At 36.2% G+C, this 20,445-nt stretch overlaps 2 protein-coding genes across 6 annotated transcripts in view; one reads left to right on the top strand and one right to left on the bottom strand.

The window, feature by feature from the left end:
* The window catches only part of HIBCH (3-hydroxyisobutyryl-CoA hydrolase), a 71,474-nt gene extending 57,997 nt beyond the window's left edge, over nt 1–13,477 (bottom strand). For 4 of the 5 annotated variants that reach the window (XR_011235748.1, XR_011235749.1, XM_069490943.1 and 1 more), the window contains exons 1-4: nt 13,331–13,477; nt 7,225–7,267; nt 2,650–2,790; nt 696–780 (exon numbers count right to left, since the gene is read on the bottom strand). Coding sequence is in view for 3 of the 5 variants with exons in the window: in XM_069490943.1 (XP_069347044.1) it covers nt 696–780; nt 2,650–2,790; nt 7,225–7,267; nt 13,331–13,338 (277 nt within the window). In the remaining 2 variants the exon portion in view is untranslated. Of the gene's footprint in view, nt 1–695; nt 781–2,649; nt 2,791–7,224; nt 7,268–11,992; nt 12,018–13,330 lie in introns of those variants that run through there. The other variant, XM_069491099.1, reaches the window with a different exon arrangement.
* A 4,719-nt stretch (nt 13,478–18,196) lies between these two features.
* The window catches only part of INPP1 (inositol polyphosphate-1-phosphatase), a 32,137-nt gene continuing 29,888 nt past the window's right edge, over nt 18,197–20,445 (top strand). Inside the window, exon 1 of the mRNA XM_069469305.1 lies at nt 18,197–18,333. The gene's annotated coding sequence lies outside the window, so the exon portion shown is untranslated. The remainder of the gene's footprint in view (nt 18,334–20,445) is intronic.

The raw sequence follows: 20,445 nt of genomic DNA, 5'->3' as shown, positions 1-20,445 counted from the left end.
AAAAGGGGGAGAAAAAAAACCATCCCTGGACACTACCAATTCCATATGGAACAGAATACATAATGTAAAAACAGTTTTCAGTATACTATACATATAATATGGACAACTAGTGGTGATAATAAAAAGTATATGACTTTGATCCTGAGAACAAGCATTTCTTCTCTCTTTTGTCTTTAATAGTTAAATGTGGACAGATTGTAAAGACCTGAACAATTAGGAAAAATAAGGAGAATTCATGTTGCCTTCAAATCATGAATAGTAGGAAAAGTTATGAAACATGTGAGAGTATGTCATATTTGAAGAACGGCAAGTCACTCAACATGGCCAGATTGTCAGGTTACGTGACAAACAGAACTGCTAAACATCAGCTATTCTAAAATATGAAGTGAACCCACATTTAACTGGATATTTTGTTTGCAATGATTCAGGGACAGACACAAAATATATAAATTTCAAAAGTGCACATATGTAATGAAAAAAATTCACTCTTCTCATTTTCTAATATTAACTATAAAGTCTTTAAATTTTTATTTTTCTAAGTTAAGCATGTGACCTTTTTATAAGAATCTATTGCCTTTATGACAAAAAATTCTAAAAAGTAAAACCAATTACAAATTACTACAAAAATCTGCCAATACTTTATCAGTTCTACTGGGGGAAAAAAGTATTTAGATGAAGGCAGAAAAAGTTTTTACCTCTGACATCACCCCCAGCACAGAAAGCCTTTCCTCCAGCTCCCTTTATAATGATCAGGAAAGTTTCGGGATCTTGTTCCCACCTCTATCCAAGTATAAAAGATAGTACAAGAAAATTATAAATATAACTCATTAAAGATATATGCATATGCATATATACACATTCACATACATATGGATGTGTGTGTATACACACACATATCATTTTATAAAGCATATCCAGAAGAACAAATCCCATTCCATTCCTCATTGAATGAACTTCATTTTCTTTTCTGAGATAAAGTAGAAGCTATTTCAACAAGGTTATTAGATGAATCTATTTTGTGATACAAATTTCAAGACAGCACCTGAAATCTTTGCCATAACTTTGAGACCAAGATGAACAAATATGGCTTCATAATGTTACATAAAATTATAAATTTGGAGAACAACCCAAAACTGCTAATAGGGCAATAACCTTTCTACCGTGGTGATACAGGGCTCTCTGTCCTACTGACAAATTTCTAAGTAACAGAGTGAAACCACTTATGACCAAATATGCAAGTGATTTGGGATTGGTGAAGACAGTGTATAAGTAAATAGGATGAAACAATCAAGAGCCAACAGAAATTTGAAAGGCTAGAACGATGGTCCAAATGACATTAGTTAACTGAAGACAGAAAAACTAACATGGGTTCTATAAATTCTAAACAGGTTGCATACCCCTTATCAGAAATGCTTGGGACCAGAATTGTTTCAGACTTCAGATATTTTTGAATTTTGGAATATCTGCATATATATAATGAGATACCTTGGCGAGTGGGGCTCAAGTCTAAACATGAAATTCCTTTATGTTTTATGTATACCTTATACACATGGTCTGAAGGTAATTTTATTTTTTCTTTGGGGATGCTGAATAAACTGTGTTTTGTTCATCTGTATTTTGACTGAGACTCATTACATGAGGTCAGGTATAGAATATTCCATTTGAAGCATCACGTTGGCATTTAAAAAGTTTTGGATTTTAGAGCATTTCAGATTAAGGATGGTCAAACTTTGCTACAGAATAAATATATGCATGCACAGGGAAGAGAGATAGCTGGACAGATGTGATTGTCCAAAAGGTTCACGTGGACTACATTAATAGAAATATGTTATTCTAACATGGAAGATTCTACTTTCTTCCACTCTGGTCCAACTCGAATCTGTAACACTTGGCTTATTTCTATGTATCACACTTTAGGGCATACTATAAGGTATCCCAAACAAAAACACAAGAATGGAAGATAGACTCATCAAATGAAGAATTAAAGAACTGGTGGCCAGGGGTAAACTAGTATTTATTCAATACCTACATGGCAGACTGCATTAGGTACTTTCATTTACTAGTCACTTAATCTTCACAACCATCCTATGAAATTGTCATCATCCCCATTTCACAGCTGAGGAAATTAACTTTCCCAGCCTACACAGTTAGTAAAGTAGAAATCTAAGCTTCAAACCAAACAGTCTGACTTTAAGTCCTATGTTTTTCTACTGTCCCATGCTGTTCACTTAGAAAAGTTTATGGCCTCCTCTAAGAAACGGCAGGCTAAGCAGTTTAAAAACAGCTGTTTTCAAACGAAAAGGCTGTAATGTGGAAGCAGATTACATTTGTACAGCTCATGCCCTAAGAAGCAGAGCCAATACCACTGGTTGAAAGGTCAGAGAAACAAAAACACAAGAAGAAACATGTGAACAAATCAGAGCAAATCATCTAGAAGTGGAAGGGGCTGTCTCAGCAGGCAATGAACTCCCCATCACCAGGGGTGCCCAAGGATAACCACACAGCGAAAGCAACTGAGGACCCAATAATCATCAGTGGAGCTTGGGCACAGATCCCAGAGGGTCCTAGGATGGGAGAAAATATCAGAAATGTTCTATTATGATATACTTTTGAAAGGATCCATATTATTGCTTCAAGAAAAGTACAAACCTTTAGCTGTGGATAAATCTGCCGAATCATATTAAGATTCAGTGCATTTAGGAACCTTGGCCTGTTCAGTGTTATCACTCCTGCACAACCTTTTCGTTCCAACAGTACGTCTCCTGCTACATCTGTGTGCTTGGACATTCTCTGTATAAACAAACATTAACTTAATTAAGTTTTTATCACAAGCCAACATCAAAACATAAGCAAAAGATGCAAATCTTTCATGTTAATAGGAACTAAAGGAACAAATAACTAGGTACACCTGACAAAAGTTTCTAAAGTTATTTAGATTCCGTAGATGGACAATTCCAAAGCAAACCACATACACCTAAATATTTACATTTTTACTTCTGTGTAAACTGAATCAACCGGTTTAGAGTAGAGCCTAGTCCTTGAATTCCTAGGACTATGAAATACTCTTAAATCTTTTAATTTATTACTGTATACCAAGTTCTATGTTAGGTGCTGAGAAAGCAAAGATGAATGAGAGAAGGCAAATAATTCTGACTACAGTAGCTATGCACAACTTGAAAATAAAGGTGATACTTGAGCTGGGGCTTGATGTATACCAAGAAAAAGGGAGGTAGAAAAGTCTAGAAAGAAGGAACAGCACATGCTAAGCCACAAGCAATGAATATTTGGAAATATCAAGATGTTAAACATGAGTGGAACAAAGGCTGGTTGAGGAAATGAGCGACAAGAGGGTAGGCAGATAAGTAGTTTGAGGCCAGATTATAAAATGACAGACTGGCTGGGCACCATGGCTCTGTAATCCTATCACTTTGGAAGGCAGAGGCCAGAGGATCGCTCGAGCACAGGAGTTTGAGGTTGCAGTGGGCTATGATCATGCCACTGCACTCTATCTAGCCCTGGCAACAGAGCAAGACCCCGTCTCAAAAGTATATACAAATAAATAAAATAACGCAACAGGCTTAAATGTCATTATAGCTGAAGAAGTTGCATACACACGGATTTAGGACCTCACAAAATATAACTTAATCACTGAGTCTCACTGCTCACATAATATACGGTACTGATTAATCTAAGACTTGTAAAGAACATGGTTTTAACTATATACCAACTTCCCAAGACTCTGCTATACATAGCCATCAGAGCTCGTGGCACCACCATCCTTAAAACATTCCTTTATCTAAGGATAATACCTTAAACCCCATGTGGAAACAGTGTGTTATATAAAATTGAAAGTCAGTTTAAATTAGAAAATTTACCTGGAGAATGTCAATTAAAACTAAATATCACAAATTAGCTAAAATATAATAAAATCCAGAAGTCCATATTTTGACTGTAGTAAGCAACATGTTTACACAAAGTTTAAGTTCTTTTTTACAAACCCATGTTGCGTATAACATTGAAGTTAATTTTTACTAAAATTATCAGATAAAAATAATTTATGTGCACTTAAAAGGGTTATTAAACAGGCTGTATCTTTTCAACTATAGTTCAACTTAACTATAGTAAGATTTTTTTTTAATCAAATTGATAAAGATCAAAAAGTTTGATATCCTGTGACATCCAGAGTGTGAGTAAACAGACATACTATGAAAGCAGAAACTATTACAGAACCAACGAAAAACAGTCTGACAACACATTTAAAGCACACACTCTGACACAGTAATGCCTGTTTCAGAAATTTACCCTATAGATTATACTTACATATGGGGCAAAATGAAATGCATACAAGGTTATTTACTACAACATTATTTGTAATGGCAAGAGACTGGAAATGACCTAAATGTTTAACAGTGGGAAACTAGTTAAATAAATTATGGTCATTCATGCAAAAGCATGCTATGGAGCCTTAAAAAGAATGATTAAGGCCAGGGGTGGTGGCTCATGCCTGTAATCCTAGCACTTTGGGAGGCTAAGGCAAGAGGATCACTTGAGGCCAGGAGCTTGAGACCAGCCTGAGCAAAAATGAGACCCTGTCTCTACAAAAAAAATTGAAAAATTAGCCAGGTATGGTGGTGTGCACTTGTAGTCCCAGTTACTTGGGAGGCTGAGGCAGGAGAATCACTTGAGCTCAGGAGTTAGAGGGTGCAGTGAGCTATGATAATGCCACTGCACTCTATCCTGGGTGACAGAGCGAGACGCTGTCTTCAAAAAAAAAAAAAAAAAAAAGAAAAAAAATGATTAAGCAACCTCTCCATACACTGTTATGAAACAATCTCAAGTGCAGACAGTGTAATTAGTGTAATTACTATGCTAACCCCCGCACAGTACATGGACACATTCAAATGTATATAGGGTTATCTATCTCTAAGTGGATACTCAAGGAATTGCTAAAATGTTGCTTCCAGGAAGGGAAACTGGGCATCTAAAAGAATGGGGTAGGATAGCCCCCTTAAATTCTTTTGAGTTTTGTACCATGTGTATGTACTACCTATTCAAAACAATATTTTAAGTAATTTTTTAAAACAGTGATAGAGTAGAGGTTTAAAAGGTACTAAGCTATATGACTTAGAAAACCATTTTTAGTTTTCTTACCTTATTGGTACTAAAATCTGTGGTACAAGAAAACTACACACAAAAATAAAAAAAGAAAATAGACTCCCAAACGTCTACAGTCATTTTCCATAATGTTGACAAAACACAAGACAAGTTTACTTACCAGCTAAAGAAGAACAGATAAATACAGATATAATCCAGGATACAAGGAACTATAATTTATGCCAACAAATACAACCATAGTGGCCAGATAATTGAAAATAAAGAAGCTTTAAAATTAAGTGTGTTTACAGAGGAAAGTGTAAAATGGAAAGCAACTTGGCATATGTACAGAAAATCCTTAAAATGCTCTTTTGAATGAACAGTCATATTTTAGAAACTTATTCTCAAAAAATAAGCCAAAATCTAGTGAAACATTTATAGTATATTATAATCTATGTTAAAAATATATACAAATACACAGAAAAAAACAGAATGGCCACATATACATCAAACTGTAAACAGTGACTTGAGGTCACCTTTGATTTTCTATGTTCTTCTGATTTTTCTACAATAAGCATAATAAATACTTGATTACTCAACTGTCTCAAAGGATTAAAGTACAATTATTTATAACATTGAAAATATAATAATCAGATTTATGATACAACCATATAATAATGTATAGTTATTAGAAAATGTGTTCAAATATTTAATAGTGCATAATAAAAGGTTCATAATAAAATGCTCAGTGAAAAGGGTCAAAAATAGCAAATATACATGAGACAAAGATCAGAAGGAAATATACTAAACTGATTAGACGTGGGTAGGATATTGGTTATTTTAATTTTCTCCTTTTAACATTTTGATTTCTAAATTTTCAACAGTGATCTTTCACAGGATTTTTAAATAATTTTAATGTTGTTTTTTGAAATTATATCCATTTCAATATATGACCTTGGTCATTTGCAACTTTTCTCAAAAATATTTTCTCAAACAAGTGTATCCGAATACAACCTTTAAATGACTTAGAGATTGCAAAGATTCTCTCCTTGCCAAATTCTAGTCAGGCTCTTCTGAATTCTCTTTTCAACTAGACCTTGAATTGTGCCTTAGTGTTTATCTCTGCATTGTGCAATTTTTACAAACAATCCTGCTAAGTCAGTTTAACCAGAATCTCTCACCCTTATTATCTGATCACCCTCAATATGTGTTCAGGTTCTTCATTCTCTACCATGTTTCAGGTAATGTCTGATCACCCAGGCCTGCCTTCAACAAGAATCCTATTAGGTTGGTTTAGTCAGAATCCGCCCTTACCCCTAATGTAAACCTCTTAGTAATCTTCTGATCTCTAACACACCCACACATTCCCTGCTTCCATGCTACAAATTCTCATTTTTCCTTGCTGTATTCAGAGTTAAGCCCAATTTCTCCACCCTACTGCAAACCCCACTGCAGTGGTCCCTATAGCTATCGCAACAGTCCTGAATAAAGTCTGTAAGGTCAATAAGAAATCTGTGGTATTTTCACATAAAACAATGAGAATTAATTGAGCTAATATACATCAAGTACTTAGTGATATAGTAAGTGCTATATTAGATGACTTGTTATTTTTATGTGCAAGGTACTTGTCGGGCTCTACAAGGGAAATGAAAGTGAATAAAAATTATTTCTTCCTTACAATCTGATAAACTAAGGATGTTTAAAGTTTTCATTAGTACAATAACAGCTAATATGTATAAAATGATTATTATATGTCGTGTACTATATCTTTATGCATTATCTCATTTATCATTTAAAAGCATTCTAAGGTAGATACTATTATCCTCATTTTATATATATATATATATATATATATCAAAAGGAAAGCTGCAAGAGACCAAGTAATCTGCCCCAGGATTATGCAATGAACCCATTCTTTATGCCTAGACATTCTTTTAAGATCCACACTCTCCAGTATAACCTTATGCCATCCCCTACAAGATATGTGTGTCAAGTCTTGAAGCTGTAAAGTTCAGAACCATGCTGTACTAAGGTCCAAGGAACCTACCATCCCAGTATTTCTCTGCTTCCCTAACATTTTAAATTACACATATAATCTAATAACGCCAGCAAAACAAAGTGGAAACTTACCAAATGTTGCAGTATGATATTAGTCCTTTTGAATGCATTAAACCTGAAACAAATGTAGAATATAATGAGCATAGTAATATGAGTAATCATGTCTCAGTTTACAAATACTATATCATCTTTTGCAATACCTCTTCTAAAGGGTATAAGAACAAAAAGTTCAAAAAAATTTTAACTCTCATTCATTGCTGGTAGGAACACAAAATGGCACAGTCACTTTGAAAGACAGTTTGGCAGTTTCTCAAAAAACTAAACATACTCTTACCATGTAATCCAGCAACATGTTCCTTGGTATTTACCCAAATGAGCTGAACACTTAGGTCCACAAGAACACCTGCACATGAATTTTATGGTAGCTTTAGTCTTAATTGCCAAAATGTGTAAGTAATCAAGATATTCTTCAATGGATGAAGGACAAACTAACTTTGATACAACCATACAATGGAATATTACCCAGCTATAAAAAGAAATGAGCAATCATGCCACAAAAAAACATGGAGGAAACTTAAATGCATAGTACTAAGCAAAGAAGCCAATCTGAAAAGGCTACATACTATGTTATTTCCACTGTATGATATCCTGAAAAAAGCATAAATATGAAATCAATAGAAAGATCAGTGGTTGCCATGGTTTGGGAGAGAGAGGAAGGGATGAATTAATGGAACACAGGAGATGGTTAGGGCAGTCATACTAATTGGTATGATACTGTAATGGTAGATACATGTCATTATATATTATTTCTCAAAATTTCCTGCCCAAATTTTCAGCTCAATTTTTCTGTAAACTTAAAACTAAAAAATAAAGTCTATTAATTAGCAAAAAATGGTTTGGTAAACATGGAATAAAACAGGCATCCTCAGACACTGCCAAGAGATGTACAAATTGGTACTACCTTTCTAGTAGCCAGTCTGGAAATACAGATCCACAACTTTTAAAACGATCATATCCTTCAACCTAGTAATTCCACAAGCATGTGCACTAATGAAATCCCAGAGATACGATCAAAGTTTGATTTATAAAGATGTTGACAACCATTATTTGCATGAAGGAAAAACTGAAAATGAATAGAACAACTTTTTAAAAATTGTGTCCTCTATACATAATCATTACTTAGCTAGTAAAAATACTTAAAAATTTTTTAAAATACTTATGACATGGAAAAATAGTCATGAAAGTACAAAAAGAAACCAGGCTATAAAACAACAAACATAATACACTTCTAATTTTGTTGTTTTAAAAGTGTTTGTTGCACTAAGAATACAAAGCTTAAGACACAAATTGGCCAAAGTGACGAATAATAATAGACATGAAAATGGTAGAGTGTTGGAGGAGCTGGGAAGGGGCAGAAACAAGCATGGAGTCTTGGAAACTGTCTCTATCCAGATGATGGTTACAGTACATATATATAAGTAAAAGTTCACTAAGCTAAAAACTTTGGAATAGAGCACCTAAGTATCTTATGTAAATTATAATTTGAAAATAAATAAGAAGCAACACAGGGGAAGGTGACTGGAAGGAGGGTGGCTTCTGGCATGCTGGTATCGCTCATTTCTTAGTCCAGGTACTGGTAATTTCAGGTATGTTTGGTTTGTGAAAATTCACCAAGTTGTATCTTTACGCTTTGGGCCTTTTTAAAAAAAAAAAAAATTCCAAAACAAAAACATAGCTCTTGCCCTTGAGAAACTCAGAATATAGTGACAGATGAATAAAAAAAATACTGTAGTAGGAATATACTGAGATGCATGCTTCTTGTTTAAGAAGTTAAATTTAAGAGCTAGGGAAAAAGACCAAAATTAGAATCAGTAGCGGCAGCAGCCTGATAGGAACTGTGCCCGAGTGCAAATATATATGTGATGGAACTGATAAATTGCCAATTGGTTAACTTTTCAAGGATAACTTAAGATTACATGAGGAGCAAGAAAGCCTAGCTGAGGCTTAAAAAAAAAAAGTAATATGACCATTGTTACCACTTGTAATCATTGATGACTGAATTTATAAAAGTCTTTGTAATCCGACTTATTTGTCAGAATTTACTTTCCTTTTATATTACATTCAAATTGAATAATACTACAAAAAAGGGGGAAATCATTCATTTGTTTAAATCAGTTACACTTCACACTCCTGGACTAGAATAATTTGAATTTACCTTAAACCAAGTAAAATATTCTTATCAAATCAGTGATTCCAAGACTGGTCTGCACAAAAGAACCACCTGGTGACTCCTATAAAAATTCCAAAGCCCACATCACACCTAAGACCAATTAAATCAAACTCTGGAAATAGGACACATGATAGGTATTTTGTTTGAAGCGCCTGTAAACGATTCTAAAGAGAGGTTGTCAATAAAATCAATACTTCATAAAAATTAAACTGAAGTGACAGATCCTAGCTTATTTAGGGGTATTTTCTAAAAAAGGTTTTCATACAGACTTTCAAAATCTGAACTACACTTGCCCTAAAGCACCATTCCTGAAATTTTTTTCAACTTGACTCAGTTTTCTTTTTTTTTTTAAATTATAAGTATCAAAAAATGTAAGAGCTGATTTATTTAGATTCAGAATGACTTTGAATTCCTTCATAAAGCCAGTGCCCAAATGTCAGTTCAAGGTTCAAGAGGGTGCTGCCAGATCAGCAAGTCTTTTGTAACAATTTAAATAAGACCTGCAGCATAGAGTCAACGGAGTAGTACTGACCTAGCTTCAAGTCCCAGGTTTATTTACGAGATAGAGTCCTAAATAAATAAATATAGAAAGAACGAAAGAAAGAAAGAAAAATAATCTTATTTCACGCAGAGAAAGTAAATGTAAAGCTAGCAACTGCAAGTGCAAAGCTTTATACATGGCATTTACAGGTCACAAAACCCTGTGGACCAATACCACAAATATATATATAAGTACAACTAGATTCTTTGCCAGATTCTATATAATCATATTGCTTCAATTTTTTTCCAAATCACATTCAACTGTCATTTAACATTTCATATTAACTTTTCTAGCTCAAAATGTACTTGAGAATTTGGAGTCTCCAAGTAATTCTCAATTAATGGTCTTACCTTTCCTTTCTATTGGCTCCAAACTGCCACCTGGTGGAGCGAAAGAGGGCATGCACATCTCACTACCAATTTCTTAATTCACTTGAACAGGCTTATTTCCTTCAGGTGATGTCAATTTGGCTTCTGGGAACAGTTGTTCTCAAGGTGTGGTCCCTGGACCAGCACCATCAGCACTCCCTGGCAACTCGTTAGAAATACAGATTCTCTGCTGCCCCACTCAAGACAATAAACTGTAGGGGCTGGGCCCAGAAATCTGTGTTTACAAACCTTCTAGGTGATTATGATAGATATACACTAAAGTTTAAAAACAATTGTCTTAGAAGGATGAGAACTTTATCATTTAGGAACTTTCTGCAATTATCCAATAAAATATACATGGATGCACAAATTAAAAACTAAAAAAACTCTACATGAAACAGTTTAAGCAGAAAGATGATATAATAAAAGTAGTGCTTAATGAAGATTATTTACACTAGAAGTAGGCAAGGTAAGATGTGAATAGAGCAGAGAATCAAGTCCAGGAGGCCAAGTAATTCAGGCATGAGCTGATGAAGAACAGCAGCTGTAGAAACTGAAGGGAATGATTTATTGAGAATTATTATGAAGTTAACGACTCAATGGAAAAGGAAAGAATTATGTCAAAAATGACTTCAAGATTTCAAGCCAGGAAAGCTAGGAGAATATAACTATTGAAAAGACTGTGAAGGAAGCTAGCTGGTTTATAGGATGAAATATGATTATTTTGTAGTTTATACTGACATAAGTAGAAACATTCAACAACAAATACGAAAAGAACTTGAGCTTGAAAAGAAAGTTAGGACTAAAGACATGTCAGGAAGTCACAGGCATATGTAATACAATCAGTGAGGCATAACAATCTCTCAGCTCCCTATAAGAAATAAATGAGAAAGCTACAATTGAAAACTAACAGCCAGAAGGTTGCTGCCCGAATCTGCAAATGTGTTTTCTGGTCCGCAGTGTTTCAGAACTACAACATTTAACAAATCAAGAGATTGCACCTAAAAATGCAGTTTTCCAGCTTTTCCAGCAAAATAAATAAATAAATAAATGGTAGTTACGAAAACCCTGGGCTAAGAAGCAGCCTCCTTTAGACAGAGCACACTCTCCAGCTCACCAGTGGCCCCCTAGTCCTCACAGCTGCCATCAAGCCGGCATCGCTCAAAGCTTCCTTCCTGGCCTCTGCATTTGGGTTTGTGACTCTTACCACAGAAAAAAACATAACAGAGCATCAAAGATTGAGCCTTTGATCAACTAAGAAACAAGTAGAAGTAAAAGAGATAGAAGCAGCCAAACAGCAAGAGCTTAAACAATGTAGTTCAGCAGAGTAGAAAGCAGATACAAAAGGAAATGGCTACCACTGACATCTTAGAGAGCAACCTCTTTGAAGAGGCTTCGTGACCCAATCTAAATCTGCCTCTCACAACTGTACTTTTAAGAAACTTATCAAAGTTTCTGGTAACTAAACATTGGTAACTAAACATTGCTTTAGTTTAAGTATTTATTTCATGTCTGCTCTCCTTTCAGACTCCAAAGGCCATACATAAGGAACAGTAAAAACCCCAAGTAGTCCAGGATGGCTATCGGGTAATAGAAATCCTCACAGCAGTGCTTCCCAGCAGCTGGAACAGTAAGTACCGTTGCATTCACGAAGTACACTGGGGCTCAATCTGTGAAATCCAGGCTGGTGAGATTACTTACCATCAGTGTCAACCATGGCCTGAGGCCTTTTTTCCTCTCAGAAACATACTCTGTGGCACCCTGTTCCCTTATACATTTGTGGGTTAGGCTGTTGTAGGCTAGATGATCTTGGTCTTAGGTCTCTGCTTTCTTGGGCAATATCCACTCCAGGGCTGGACCTGGAAAAAGTATCTCTGATCAAAGCCCCCATACTGGTCCTGGCCTCACCTACACAGTCTACATCTTGAAATGAGGGGTGGAATAAAGCCATGCTAAACCATGTAAATGACAGATTCTTCCTAAGTCAATTAACCTTAACAAACATGTCTTTTCTATTTGTTTCTCAAATAATTTGGTATTTGCTGACATCAAAAAAGTAGCAAGCAAAAATTACATGTACCGATTTTCTTAGTATTTACCAAATCTCACCATGAGCTGGTGCAGGGACAACTAATTTTAGGGTATGAAAAAAACAAGAAGAAAAACAACTCTTCAATGTATAACAAATATTTACTGGAATCAGATCTGTGGAGACAATGTTAGACAATTAGAGACTTTCCCATGAAGCAGTAGCTACTACTCTTAAGTCAAATATTCCCATCCCTTTGCAGGAAAACCCTACGGCAAACTCTAAGGTGTGAAGAACCCAGAAATCTAAGTTGTCAAGGAAATAAAGACAGTTCCCCCTTCAAGTGGGCACAGCTGCGACCTGGTATTGCATAGACACAGGCAGTACTAACTTCCTAAGATTGCTACCAGATTTCCTCGATTGAGCTCAAGCTGCAGTGAGTAGCACTTTTGAAAAGTTAAACAGAACGTTTTCAAACACGTTGCACCAACCCACGCTAAATGTCCGAAACACTAGCCTGAAAGTCGCAGTCACCTGCGTTAACGCCGGAGCCGTTTCATAAAGCTGAATGCACAATCACGAGCACAGCTGCAACAATTAGCGAAGTACGTGTGTTTGTTAGCTGCACAAAACATGCCACACAATTGCTGTAAATTGAATCCCTACGGGTCCCCGAACTGTATGTACCCAAATTTAAAGAAAGGAAAGAAATAAGGGTCAAAAGGAAAGAAAGTTGTGCAAGTCAAGGCTGAATAAGAAGAGTCAGTGGCAGGAAAAGAAGTTCTTGCTGCAAAGTAGATGCTAGAAATAGAAAAGGAAAAACAAGGAGCTTGGCCGGTCGGGGGGGGGGGGGGGGGTTGGGGCGGGCCTAGGCTCGGGTTTGAGAGCTGCGCCTGCAAGGGCGACTCAAAACTTTGAGGCCAAGTAGTACCCACTCCCGACCCTTTTCTCACTTGGGCGAGTGCAGCTGAGGAGCCTGCCCTCGGCCGCTCGCTAGCTCGTTCACTCACCTCTCCATGAGCCTCCACACCTCCCGCCGCGCCACTGCCAAAACACGTCGGAGCCAAAGCAGCAGAGCCGATGCACAGGAACGGCTCCTCTGTCTCACACGGGGCACAGATGGCAAGCCCAGGAGAAACCGAGGCGACGGTCCTGAATCGCTCCCTTCTCACGTCAGAACCGCCCACAGCCGCCGCACGCCGCCAGCCACCGATGACAAGTCCTCCAGCGGGCCAGAGCGGCCGCCAGCGGCCTTTTCCGCCGTCCGACGCCTAGGGGCGGGGCTAGAACGCAGCTTGAGGAAGTGGATTGAGGGCGGGGGAAGAAAGATGAGCCGGGAGCGGGGCCCCGGGGCGGAGCTAGGGGCGGGGCCAGGGCGAAGGAGGATAGAGAGCTGAGGCGGGGCGGGAGGAGGGAGGAGAGGAGACCTGGCTGATTAGCAGGAAGAGAGATTGCCCTCTAGAGGGTACCTTGGAAAAAGCCCAACCTGACGTCTAGGCTAGACCTGCTAGTTTGAGTAGCAGGAATTGATGTGAAAGACTTCTCTGGAATTTTAATGATTTTTTAATTAAAAATGTAAACTTAGTATTCTTTTCTTTGAGAATCAAACAGATGAAATACGCTTGATAACAGGATGTAGTTTATTCCTAACCCAGTATAGCAGAATTCATTTCATATTGGGATTGGGACATTTTCTGTTTTCTTGGGAAAAGCTCTAGATCTTCCATTCTTCCTCAATGACTGACAAGAATCATCTGATTAAGAGATAATATGTCTTTAACAATTACTAAACGTTACCGTTGTCAGTAAAAGCATGATTACATTCAGAAAGTAGCTTACTCTTAAATGAAACCAAAATTTAAGTCAAGCACTAGGATCCACTGCAAAGTTGAGAAGAATGTTCCTTTACTTCCAGATCCACCAAATGTCTAGTAGCAGGCATTTCATCACCAATAAAGTATTGACATATTTATCAGAAAAAGGAAATTCAGTGAAGAATTTCAGAGAGAGGGAAGTTAAAAGAGTTATTCTTACTCCTTGATATTTAAGGAAATACACTGTCAGGCCTTTGATCAAAAATTATGTTGTTAACCTAGATCAAATATACTCAAATGTCCACTGAGCAGAGGACAGACCACAGACATCACAAAAGGAACTCTTGACCTCCAGTTCAGTTATTAACCAGCAACAGGACATCATTTGATAATCATCATCATGTCTCATTCATCGTGCACAAAAACGAATGGTTCATCTGAGCTAGCTGGAAAAAGCATGGGCTTTTCTGCTAGACAATCCCACATTCAAATCTCAAATCTTCCTTGTCACCCTAGCTTCATGTGTGTGCAACCTGTGTCTCACAAAGCCCCATGCTTAGAAGAGCCCTGTTCTTGGTTTAATGCTCTGCTGTTAATAATTTTTGAACAAGGGACCCTATATTTTCATTTTACAGTAGGCCCAAAAATTATGTAATCAGTCCTGCCCCAGCACACCAATAGTTTAGTGACCTTGGACAAATATGCAATTTTTCAGAGCTTCAGTTTTCTCATCTGAAAATGAGTGTGTTGATGACTGAAGACTAGAGATACTTGTAAAAATCAATTGAAATATGGGTGGAAATACATGCATAAATTACTTAGGCCCTCCCAGGCATTCAAGGCCTGTCAGTTATACCACCACCTTCCACCAAGCCAGCTACCTGTTCCTAAATTCGCTATTTCTGTTAATGATGCCATCAGTTTTCTGGCCTCCAGCTCTAGAAACCTTGGAGCCCTTTAAAAACTTTTTTTTTTCCTTAACATGATATTTTGAAGATTTTCAAACATATAGCAAAGTGATAAGAATTTCAAAGTGAATACCTATATACTCACCACACCGATTCTACCTATATTAACATTTTATCTTGCTTTATCATCTGTCTTTATCCTATAACTATCTTATTTTCTAAATGAACTTCTAATTACAGACATTGACATACTTCCCAAGTATTTTACATGCATATAATTATATGATTTATAAATTCTGTGATGTTAGGGATTCTATACAGGGAACTATATAATCAAGAAGATCCTGGCCGGGCGCAGTGTGTCACACCTGTAATCCTAGCACTCTGGGAGGCCGAGGCGGGAGGATCGCTTGAGGTCAGGGGTTTGAGACCAGCCTGAGCAAGAACGAGACCCCATCTCTACTAAAAAAAAAAAAAAAAAAGTAGAAAGAAATTAGCTGGACAACTAAAAATATATAGAGAAAAAACTAGCCGAGCATGGTGGTGCATGCCTGTAGTCCCAGCTACTCGGGAGGCTGAGGCAGAAGGATCGCTTGAGCCCAGGAGTTTGAGGTTGCCGTGAGCTAGGCTGACGCCACAGCACTGTAGCCCGGGCAACGGAGTGAGACTCTGTCACAAAAAAAAAAAAGAAGAAGAAGATGAAGATCCTCTGTAATAATTATGACCAGTAAAGTCTTCTGAGTTTCCTTAGACTTATTCGTGTGTATGAAAACATAGCAATAATAATATGTAAGTAGTATAAATTTTTTATAGTATGCCTATACTTCCCTATGGTGAACATTAGATTCCTTAATATTTGATATTTCTTTTTGGGAGGGGAAAATAAAATCAAATGAGTGTCAAAATGATATGTTTTTCTACACTTACAGGAAAATTTTGAGTCCTTTTTAGAGTCTCTTTTACATTGTTCTGGTATTTGGTTGGCTGAGGCTTTCTACTGTTCCTAATATTGCATTTCCCTATGGAAGATAAAAAAAAAGGTAAGAAAAGAGAAAATAGTAAGTATCGATATCCTGTTTTCTGATGATATTCAGCCACTATGCTCAGAAACCTTCTTTGAAACTAATCCTAAATCAAATAGGATTAGTTAAAATCCTATTAAACAAATCCTAAATCAAAAAAGAAAAATGACTCATCCCGCAATGCTAGTGGTAAAACTAATTTAAATATATATAATTTCTGCCTATATGTAGGAGCAAAACAGTCACTTAGGGCAAAAAGACAGTGGAATCAAGACAGCAAAGTTTGATATGTGTTTTTAAGATTCAAAGTGGATGAGCTAGGAAATAATTTACAGCTGATAAAAGAGTTGTGGTAAATGGTAACATCAAAGATTTTTTTTCAAGTTTTGTTTTGACTTCAACAGTGACAACAAATTAGAAACAGCTGCTGCTGTACACTGATCTCCTCCTAGACTCTGGAGTATGGTGAGGTCACAGCCTCCATATTCATCCACAGGATAAGATTATCTACGAGGATGGGGAACGGGAGAGCAGGATGGCAGTGGAGAAGTAAGTGGTGGCTGAGAATGAGCTTCGGTTTCCCCATCTTGGTGTCAAGCCACAGTCTGCAACTTTCATTTAGCTCATTGGTTGTTACAGAAGCATCTAATGAACTGCACTTGTTATTTCCAAGAAAATTTAACTGTATATATCGAGTAATACATTTAACTTTTCTTCATGATCCTGTTGAAAGAGTATGGGTAGGGTGGGGATGTGTATGAAGAAAAAAACTATGTGAAGTAAGTTCAAAAATCACAGGAGTCAAATCTATGTTCTTTCTAATTTTCCAATGTTTTCATTTATAACAGTTCATTTGTGGAAACTTTGGATTAATCACAATAAGCAAACATTTCTGGGTCAGCACATTCTATTAAAAGACTTGTAAAACGTATTTTGGATCAAACATTCAATGTGTGTATGTGTAAAGGCATTTTGAGACAGAGTCTCACTCTGTTGCCCAGGCTAGAGTGAGTGCCGTGGCGTCAGCCTAGCTCACAGCAACCTCACACTCCTGAGCTCAAGGGATCCTCCTGCCTCAGCCTCCCAAGTAGCTGGGACTACAGGCATGCACCACCATGCCCGGCTAATTTTTTCTATATATATTTTTAGCTGTCCATATAATTTCTATTTTTAGTAGAGATGGGGTCTCGCTCTTGCTCAGGCTGGTCTCGAACTCCTGAGCTCAAACGATCCGCCCACCTCGGCCTCCCAGAGTGCTAGGATTACAGGCGTGAGCCACCACGCCCGGCCAAGGCATTTTGAAAACTAAAATTAGTTTTAACTTGTGAGGCATTAGGAGTAATAGTACAGTACCGATAAACTGTATGTACCCAAATATATTTAAAATGTCCTAACACTACCTAAATAATGAGGTACCTTATATCACAGAAGAAAGTTATTTAACAAATAAAAAAGGGAGCATAATCAACATGTAAGAGATCTACTTGTTGTCTTTTCTTGCCTTTCCAGTCTCTTGTTGGCTTAAGTTTTTACTGGAATGATTTGGTAAAGTGAGGTTTGGAGGAAATAGAATGGGTTTGGTTTAGGAAAAGAATTTGATTCTGTGTATTGGACATTTTAAAGAAGCCTCTTAAAGCCCTATTTTTAATGCTTAAGAAATTAAATGACTTTTAGTGCACTGTTACCTGTGAAATTTACTACATATTCATACTTGCCACAAAATATCAAAAGATAGATTACCAAAATTTTTACAGTTCTAAAAATAAAGCTAGGCAAACTTATTGCCAAGCAAAATACCCAAAAATGGGTAAGCAGTCAGGATGTAAAATTAAATATTCAAGACAACAAAGTATGCAATAAAATGATTTTACAAACTAAAGTGTATCAGGGAGGATTCAACTGTAAGTTGATTTTAAAGTCTTCCATGGAAAGCTAAAGTAAACAAGAAATTATCCAGGGAATTTTAAGAATTGAAGGAAATGACTCATTGATAATATGCTTGCTCTAGAGGGTAACCTTTGTACTAAACAGCAGAAACTCCACAGCTAATCAGCAGAGGCTGGGCTTGGCAGTTTACTAAGGAATGTCCAGATGGAGCACAGGAAAAGGCAATCCAATGTTTCCTCCCTGAATTTTTTGCTCTCAGATTCTAGCCTTTAATTCCTTTGAGATGGGGAAACTCAAATCCTAAGGATCCGTATACTTCAAAGCTTTTGAATTTACTATATTTTACACCCGAGAATTCAGTAACCAACACTTCTGTGGAAAGGTAAGTATAAAAAAAGATAATTCCTATTTTTTGAAGTTTAACAAATATACGCTTTGTGTGTGTGTGTAGAGTATGACAGAATAAAGATTAAAAACTCAGGCCCAGTGACATCTTGACAGAGAGAAGCCTATTTTCCCATGCATTGGTAAATGACTATCTGCTATGACTTGTTCTAGAAATTTATCATTTGCTTTTGGTATCTCCACTACTTGTAGCCCTCAATACCATATTCCACTCCCCCTCGTTTATATAGTTTAATAACCTTGCACTGTGCGGTAGAAAAAAAAAAAAATTCAAAGAGTTTTAAAGATTCTATTATAAATGTTAAGGATTCCTCCTCCAAATCTTTAAAAAATCATAGATATGCTTTTCTTTCATGAGAGTTATTCAATCTTTACTAAGGCAAGTATAAATGGTTTATATTAGTTAATGATTTAAAAGAACACAAAAATAACATTGCGCAATGTGGTGCTAGGAAGCTCTTACAACTTAGTCAATTCAAATCTGGTCCTTGTTACAGGGCACCGACATTTTGTTAACTACCTATTAATAATATCCTATATTCAAGTCATTTTTGCATATGCCTGACAGAAGAGATAAAGGTGGCAAATGCTGCAAAACATTATAATCCAGTGAACTACAGTCAAAACCAATTTCAAGTTTCCAGCAGCTGATTTCAAGTTCTGAGGTGGGGTAGCAGCAAGCACACAATGTTGATCCATGTGGCAATTGGTAACTTCATGCTAGTTTGATGTGATCGATATGCCTGAATGAAGGCTATGACTGAGTCCAGAAAGGCTGAGTGGCCTACTGACACTCTGCTATCGACTCTTACTCTAAAGGCCTTGGCTAACATGTCATTAAAAATCGTATTTCAAAGGAATATTTAGTAACATGGCAAAATGTTCATATATGATGATGAAACAACAGTTTTCAAAAAAAAATGTCTAGTAATGTTTTTAAAAATATTACATATATATACACACAGAAAAATCAGAAAGTTACACCCCAAAATGGTACAGTTATAGTACCATTTTTGGTACTATATACTCCATATACTACCATATGGAGTAGGTTTTGTTTTCTTCTTTACACTTTTTCACATTTTTCAGCTGCCACAAACTTTTCTTCATGATGCGCTACTTTTATAACCACAAAAAAGTCACTTGAAAATGGTAAATAAATTTCATCTGAAAGCATAAATATTAAGAATATTTTGAAAATAATATTTGAATTTGAGCAGGAAATTACCCTATTATTATTAAAATGCTATGCCCTTGTCACAGTAATCCAAAGAAAGGTGAATGAAATAAAATAGATGACCCAGGAATATGGCCAAGTCTGTATAAGAACTTAATTCATGATACATCAGTCATCACAGATTAGTGGGAAAGGAATGTTTGTTCAATAAAGGCTTAAATCTTAAAAATTAAATAGTAAAAGAATTAGAGGAAATATAAATGAATACTGATCTGATCTTTGGTTTAAAAAAGGATTTTCTAGGTATTAAAAAAAGAAAAGATCCATAGATTTGACTACATAATAAATTTTTAATTTTGTAAATAGTAAAAACTGTTACATAAAATTAGAAGGCAAACAAAGAAAAAGTATTTGCAACAAATGTGCCAAAAGGTTGTGACAAAGGGTTAAGTCAATTGTTAATTTAATTAAACAAGATAAATAATAAGACTGCAATTGCTAGTCTGTGCATTCCATGAAAGCACAGGCATATATATTGTTTATCACTTATGTCCATTAGCATAATGACCAGAACATCATACAAGGAATTAATATGTATTGAATGAATTGAGAAATGCTCAAACATGAAAAGATGACTTAAAGAAAAAGGAGAAGGTAGCCAAGGAGAAGAGGAATTATAAATGGCTAAGAGTTGTAGGGAAAAATTATTTCGGTAATAAATAAAAATGTAATTTAAACTATGATGAGAAGTTAGGAGAGGTTTTTTGGGGTTGTGTATGTGATGATACACGTAGTAACGAGATGTGTAACATCATTCACTGTGAGGAGTATCTTGAAGGGCAATTGGTAAAATCATATTGTTGACCATGTAATTCTAGCAATTTAAAGAAATAACAGACACTTCATGTTTAT

This window comes from Eulemur rufifrons, chromosome 1 (assembly GCF_041146395.1).
Source record: "Eulemur rufifrons isolate Redbay chromosome 1, OSU_ERuf_1, whole genome shotgun sequence".
In the NCBI taxonomy this organism is placed as follows: domain Eukaryota; kingdom Metazoa; phylum Chordata; class Mammalia; order Primates; family Lemuridae; genus Eulemur; species Eulemur rufifrons.
This window is presented reverse-complemented; position numbering and strand designations above follow the sequence as displayed.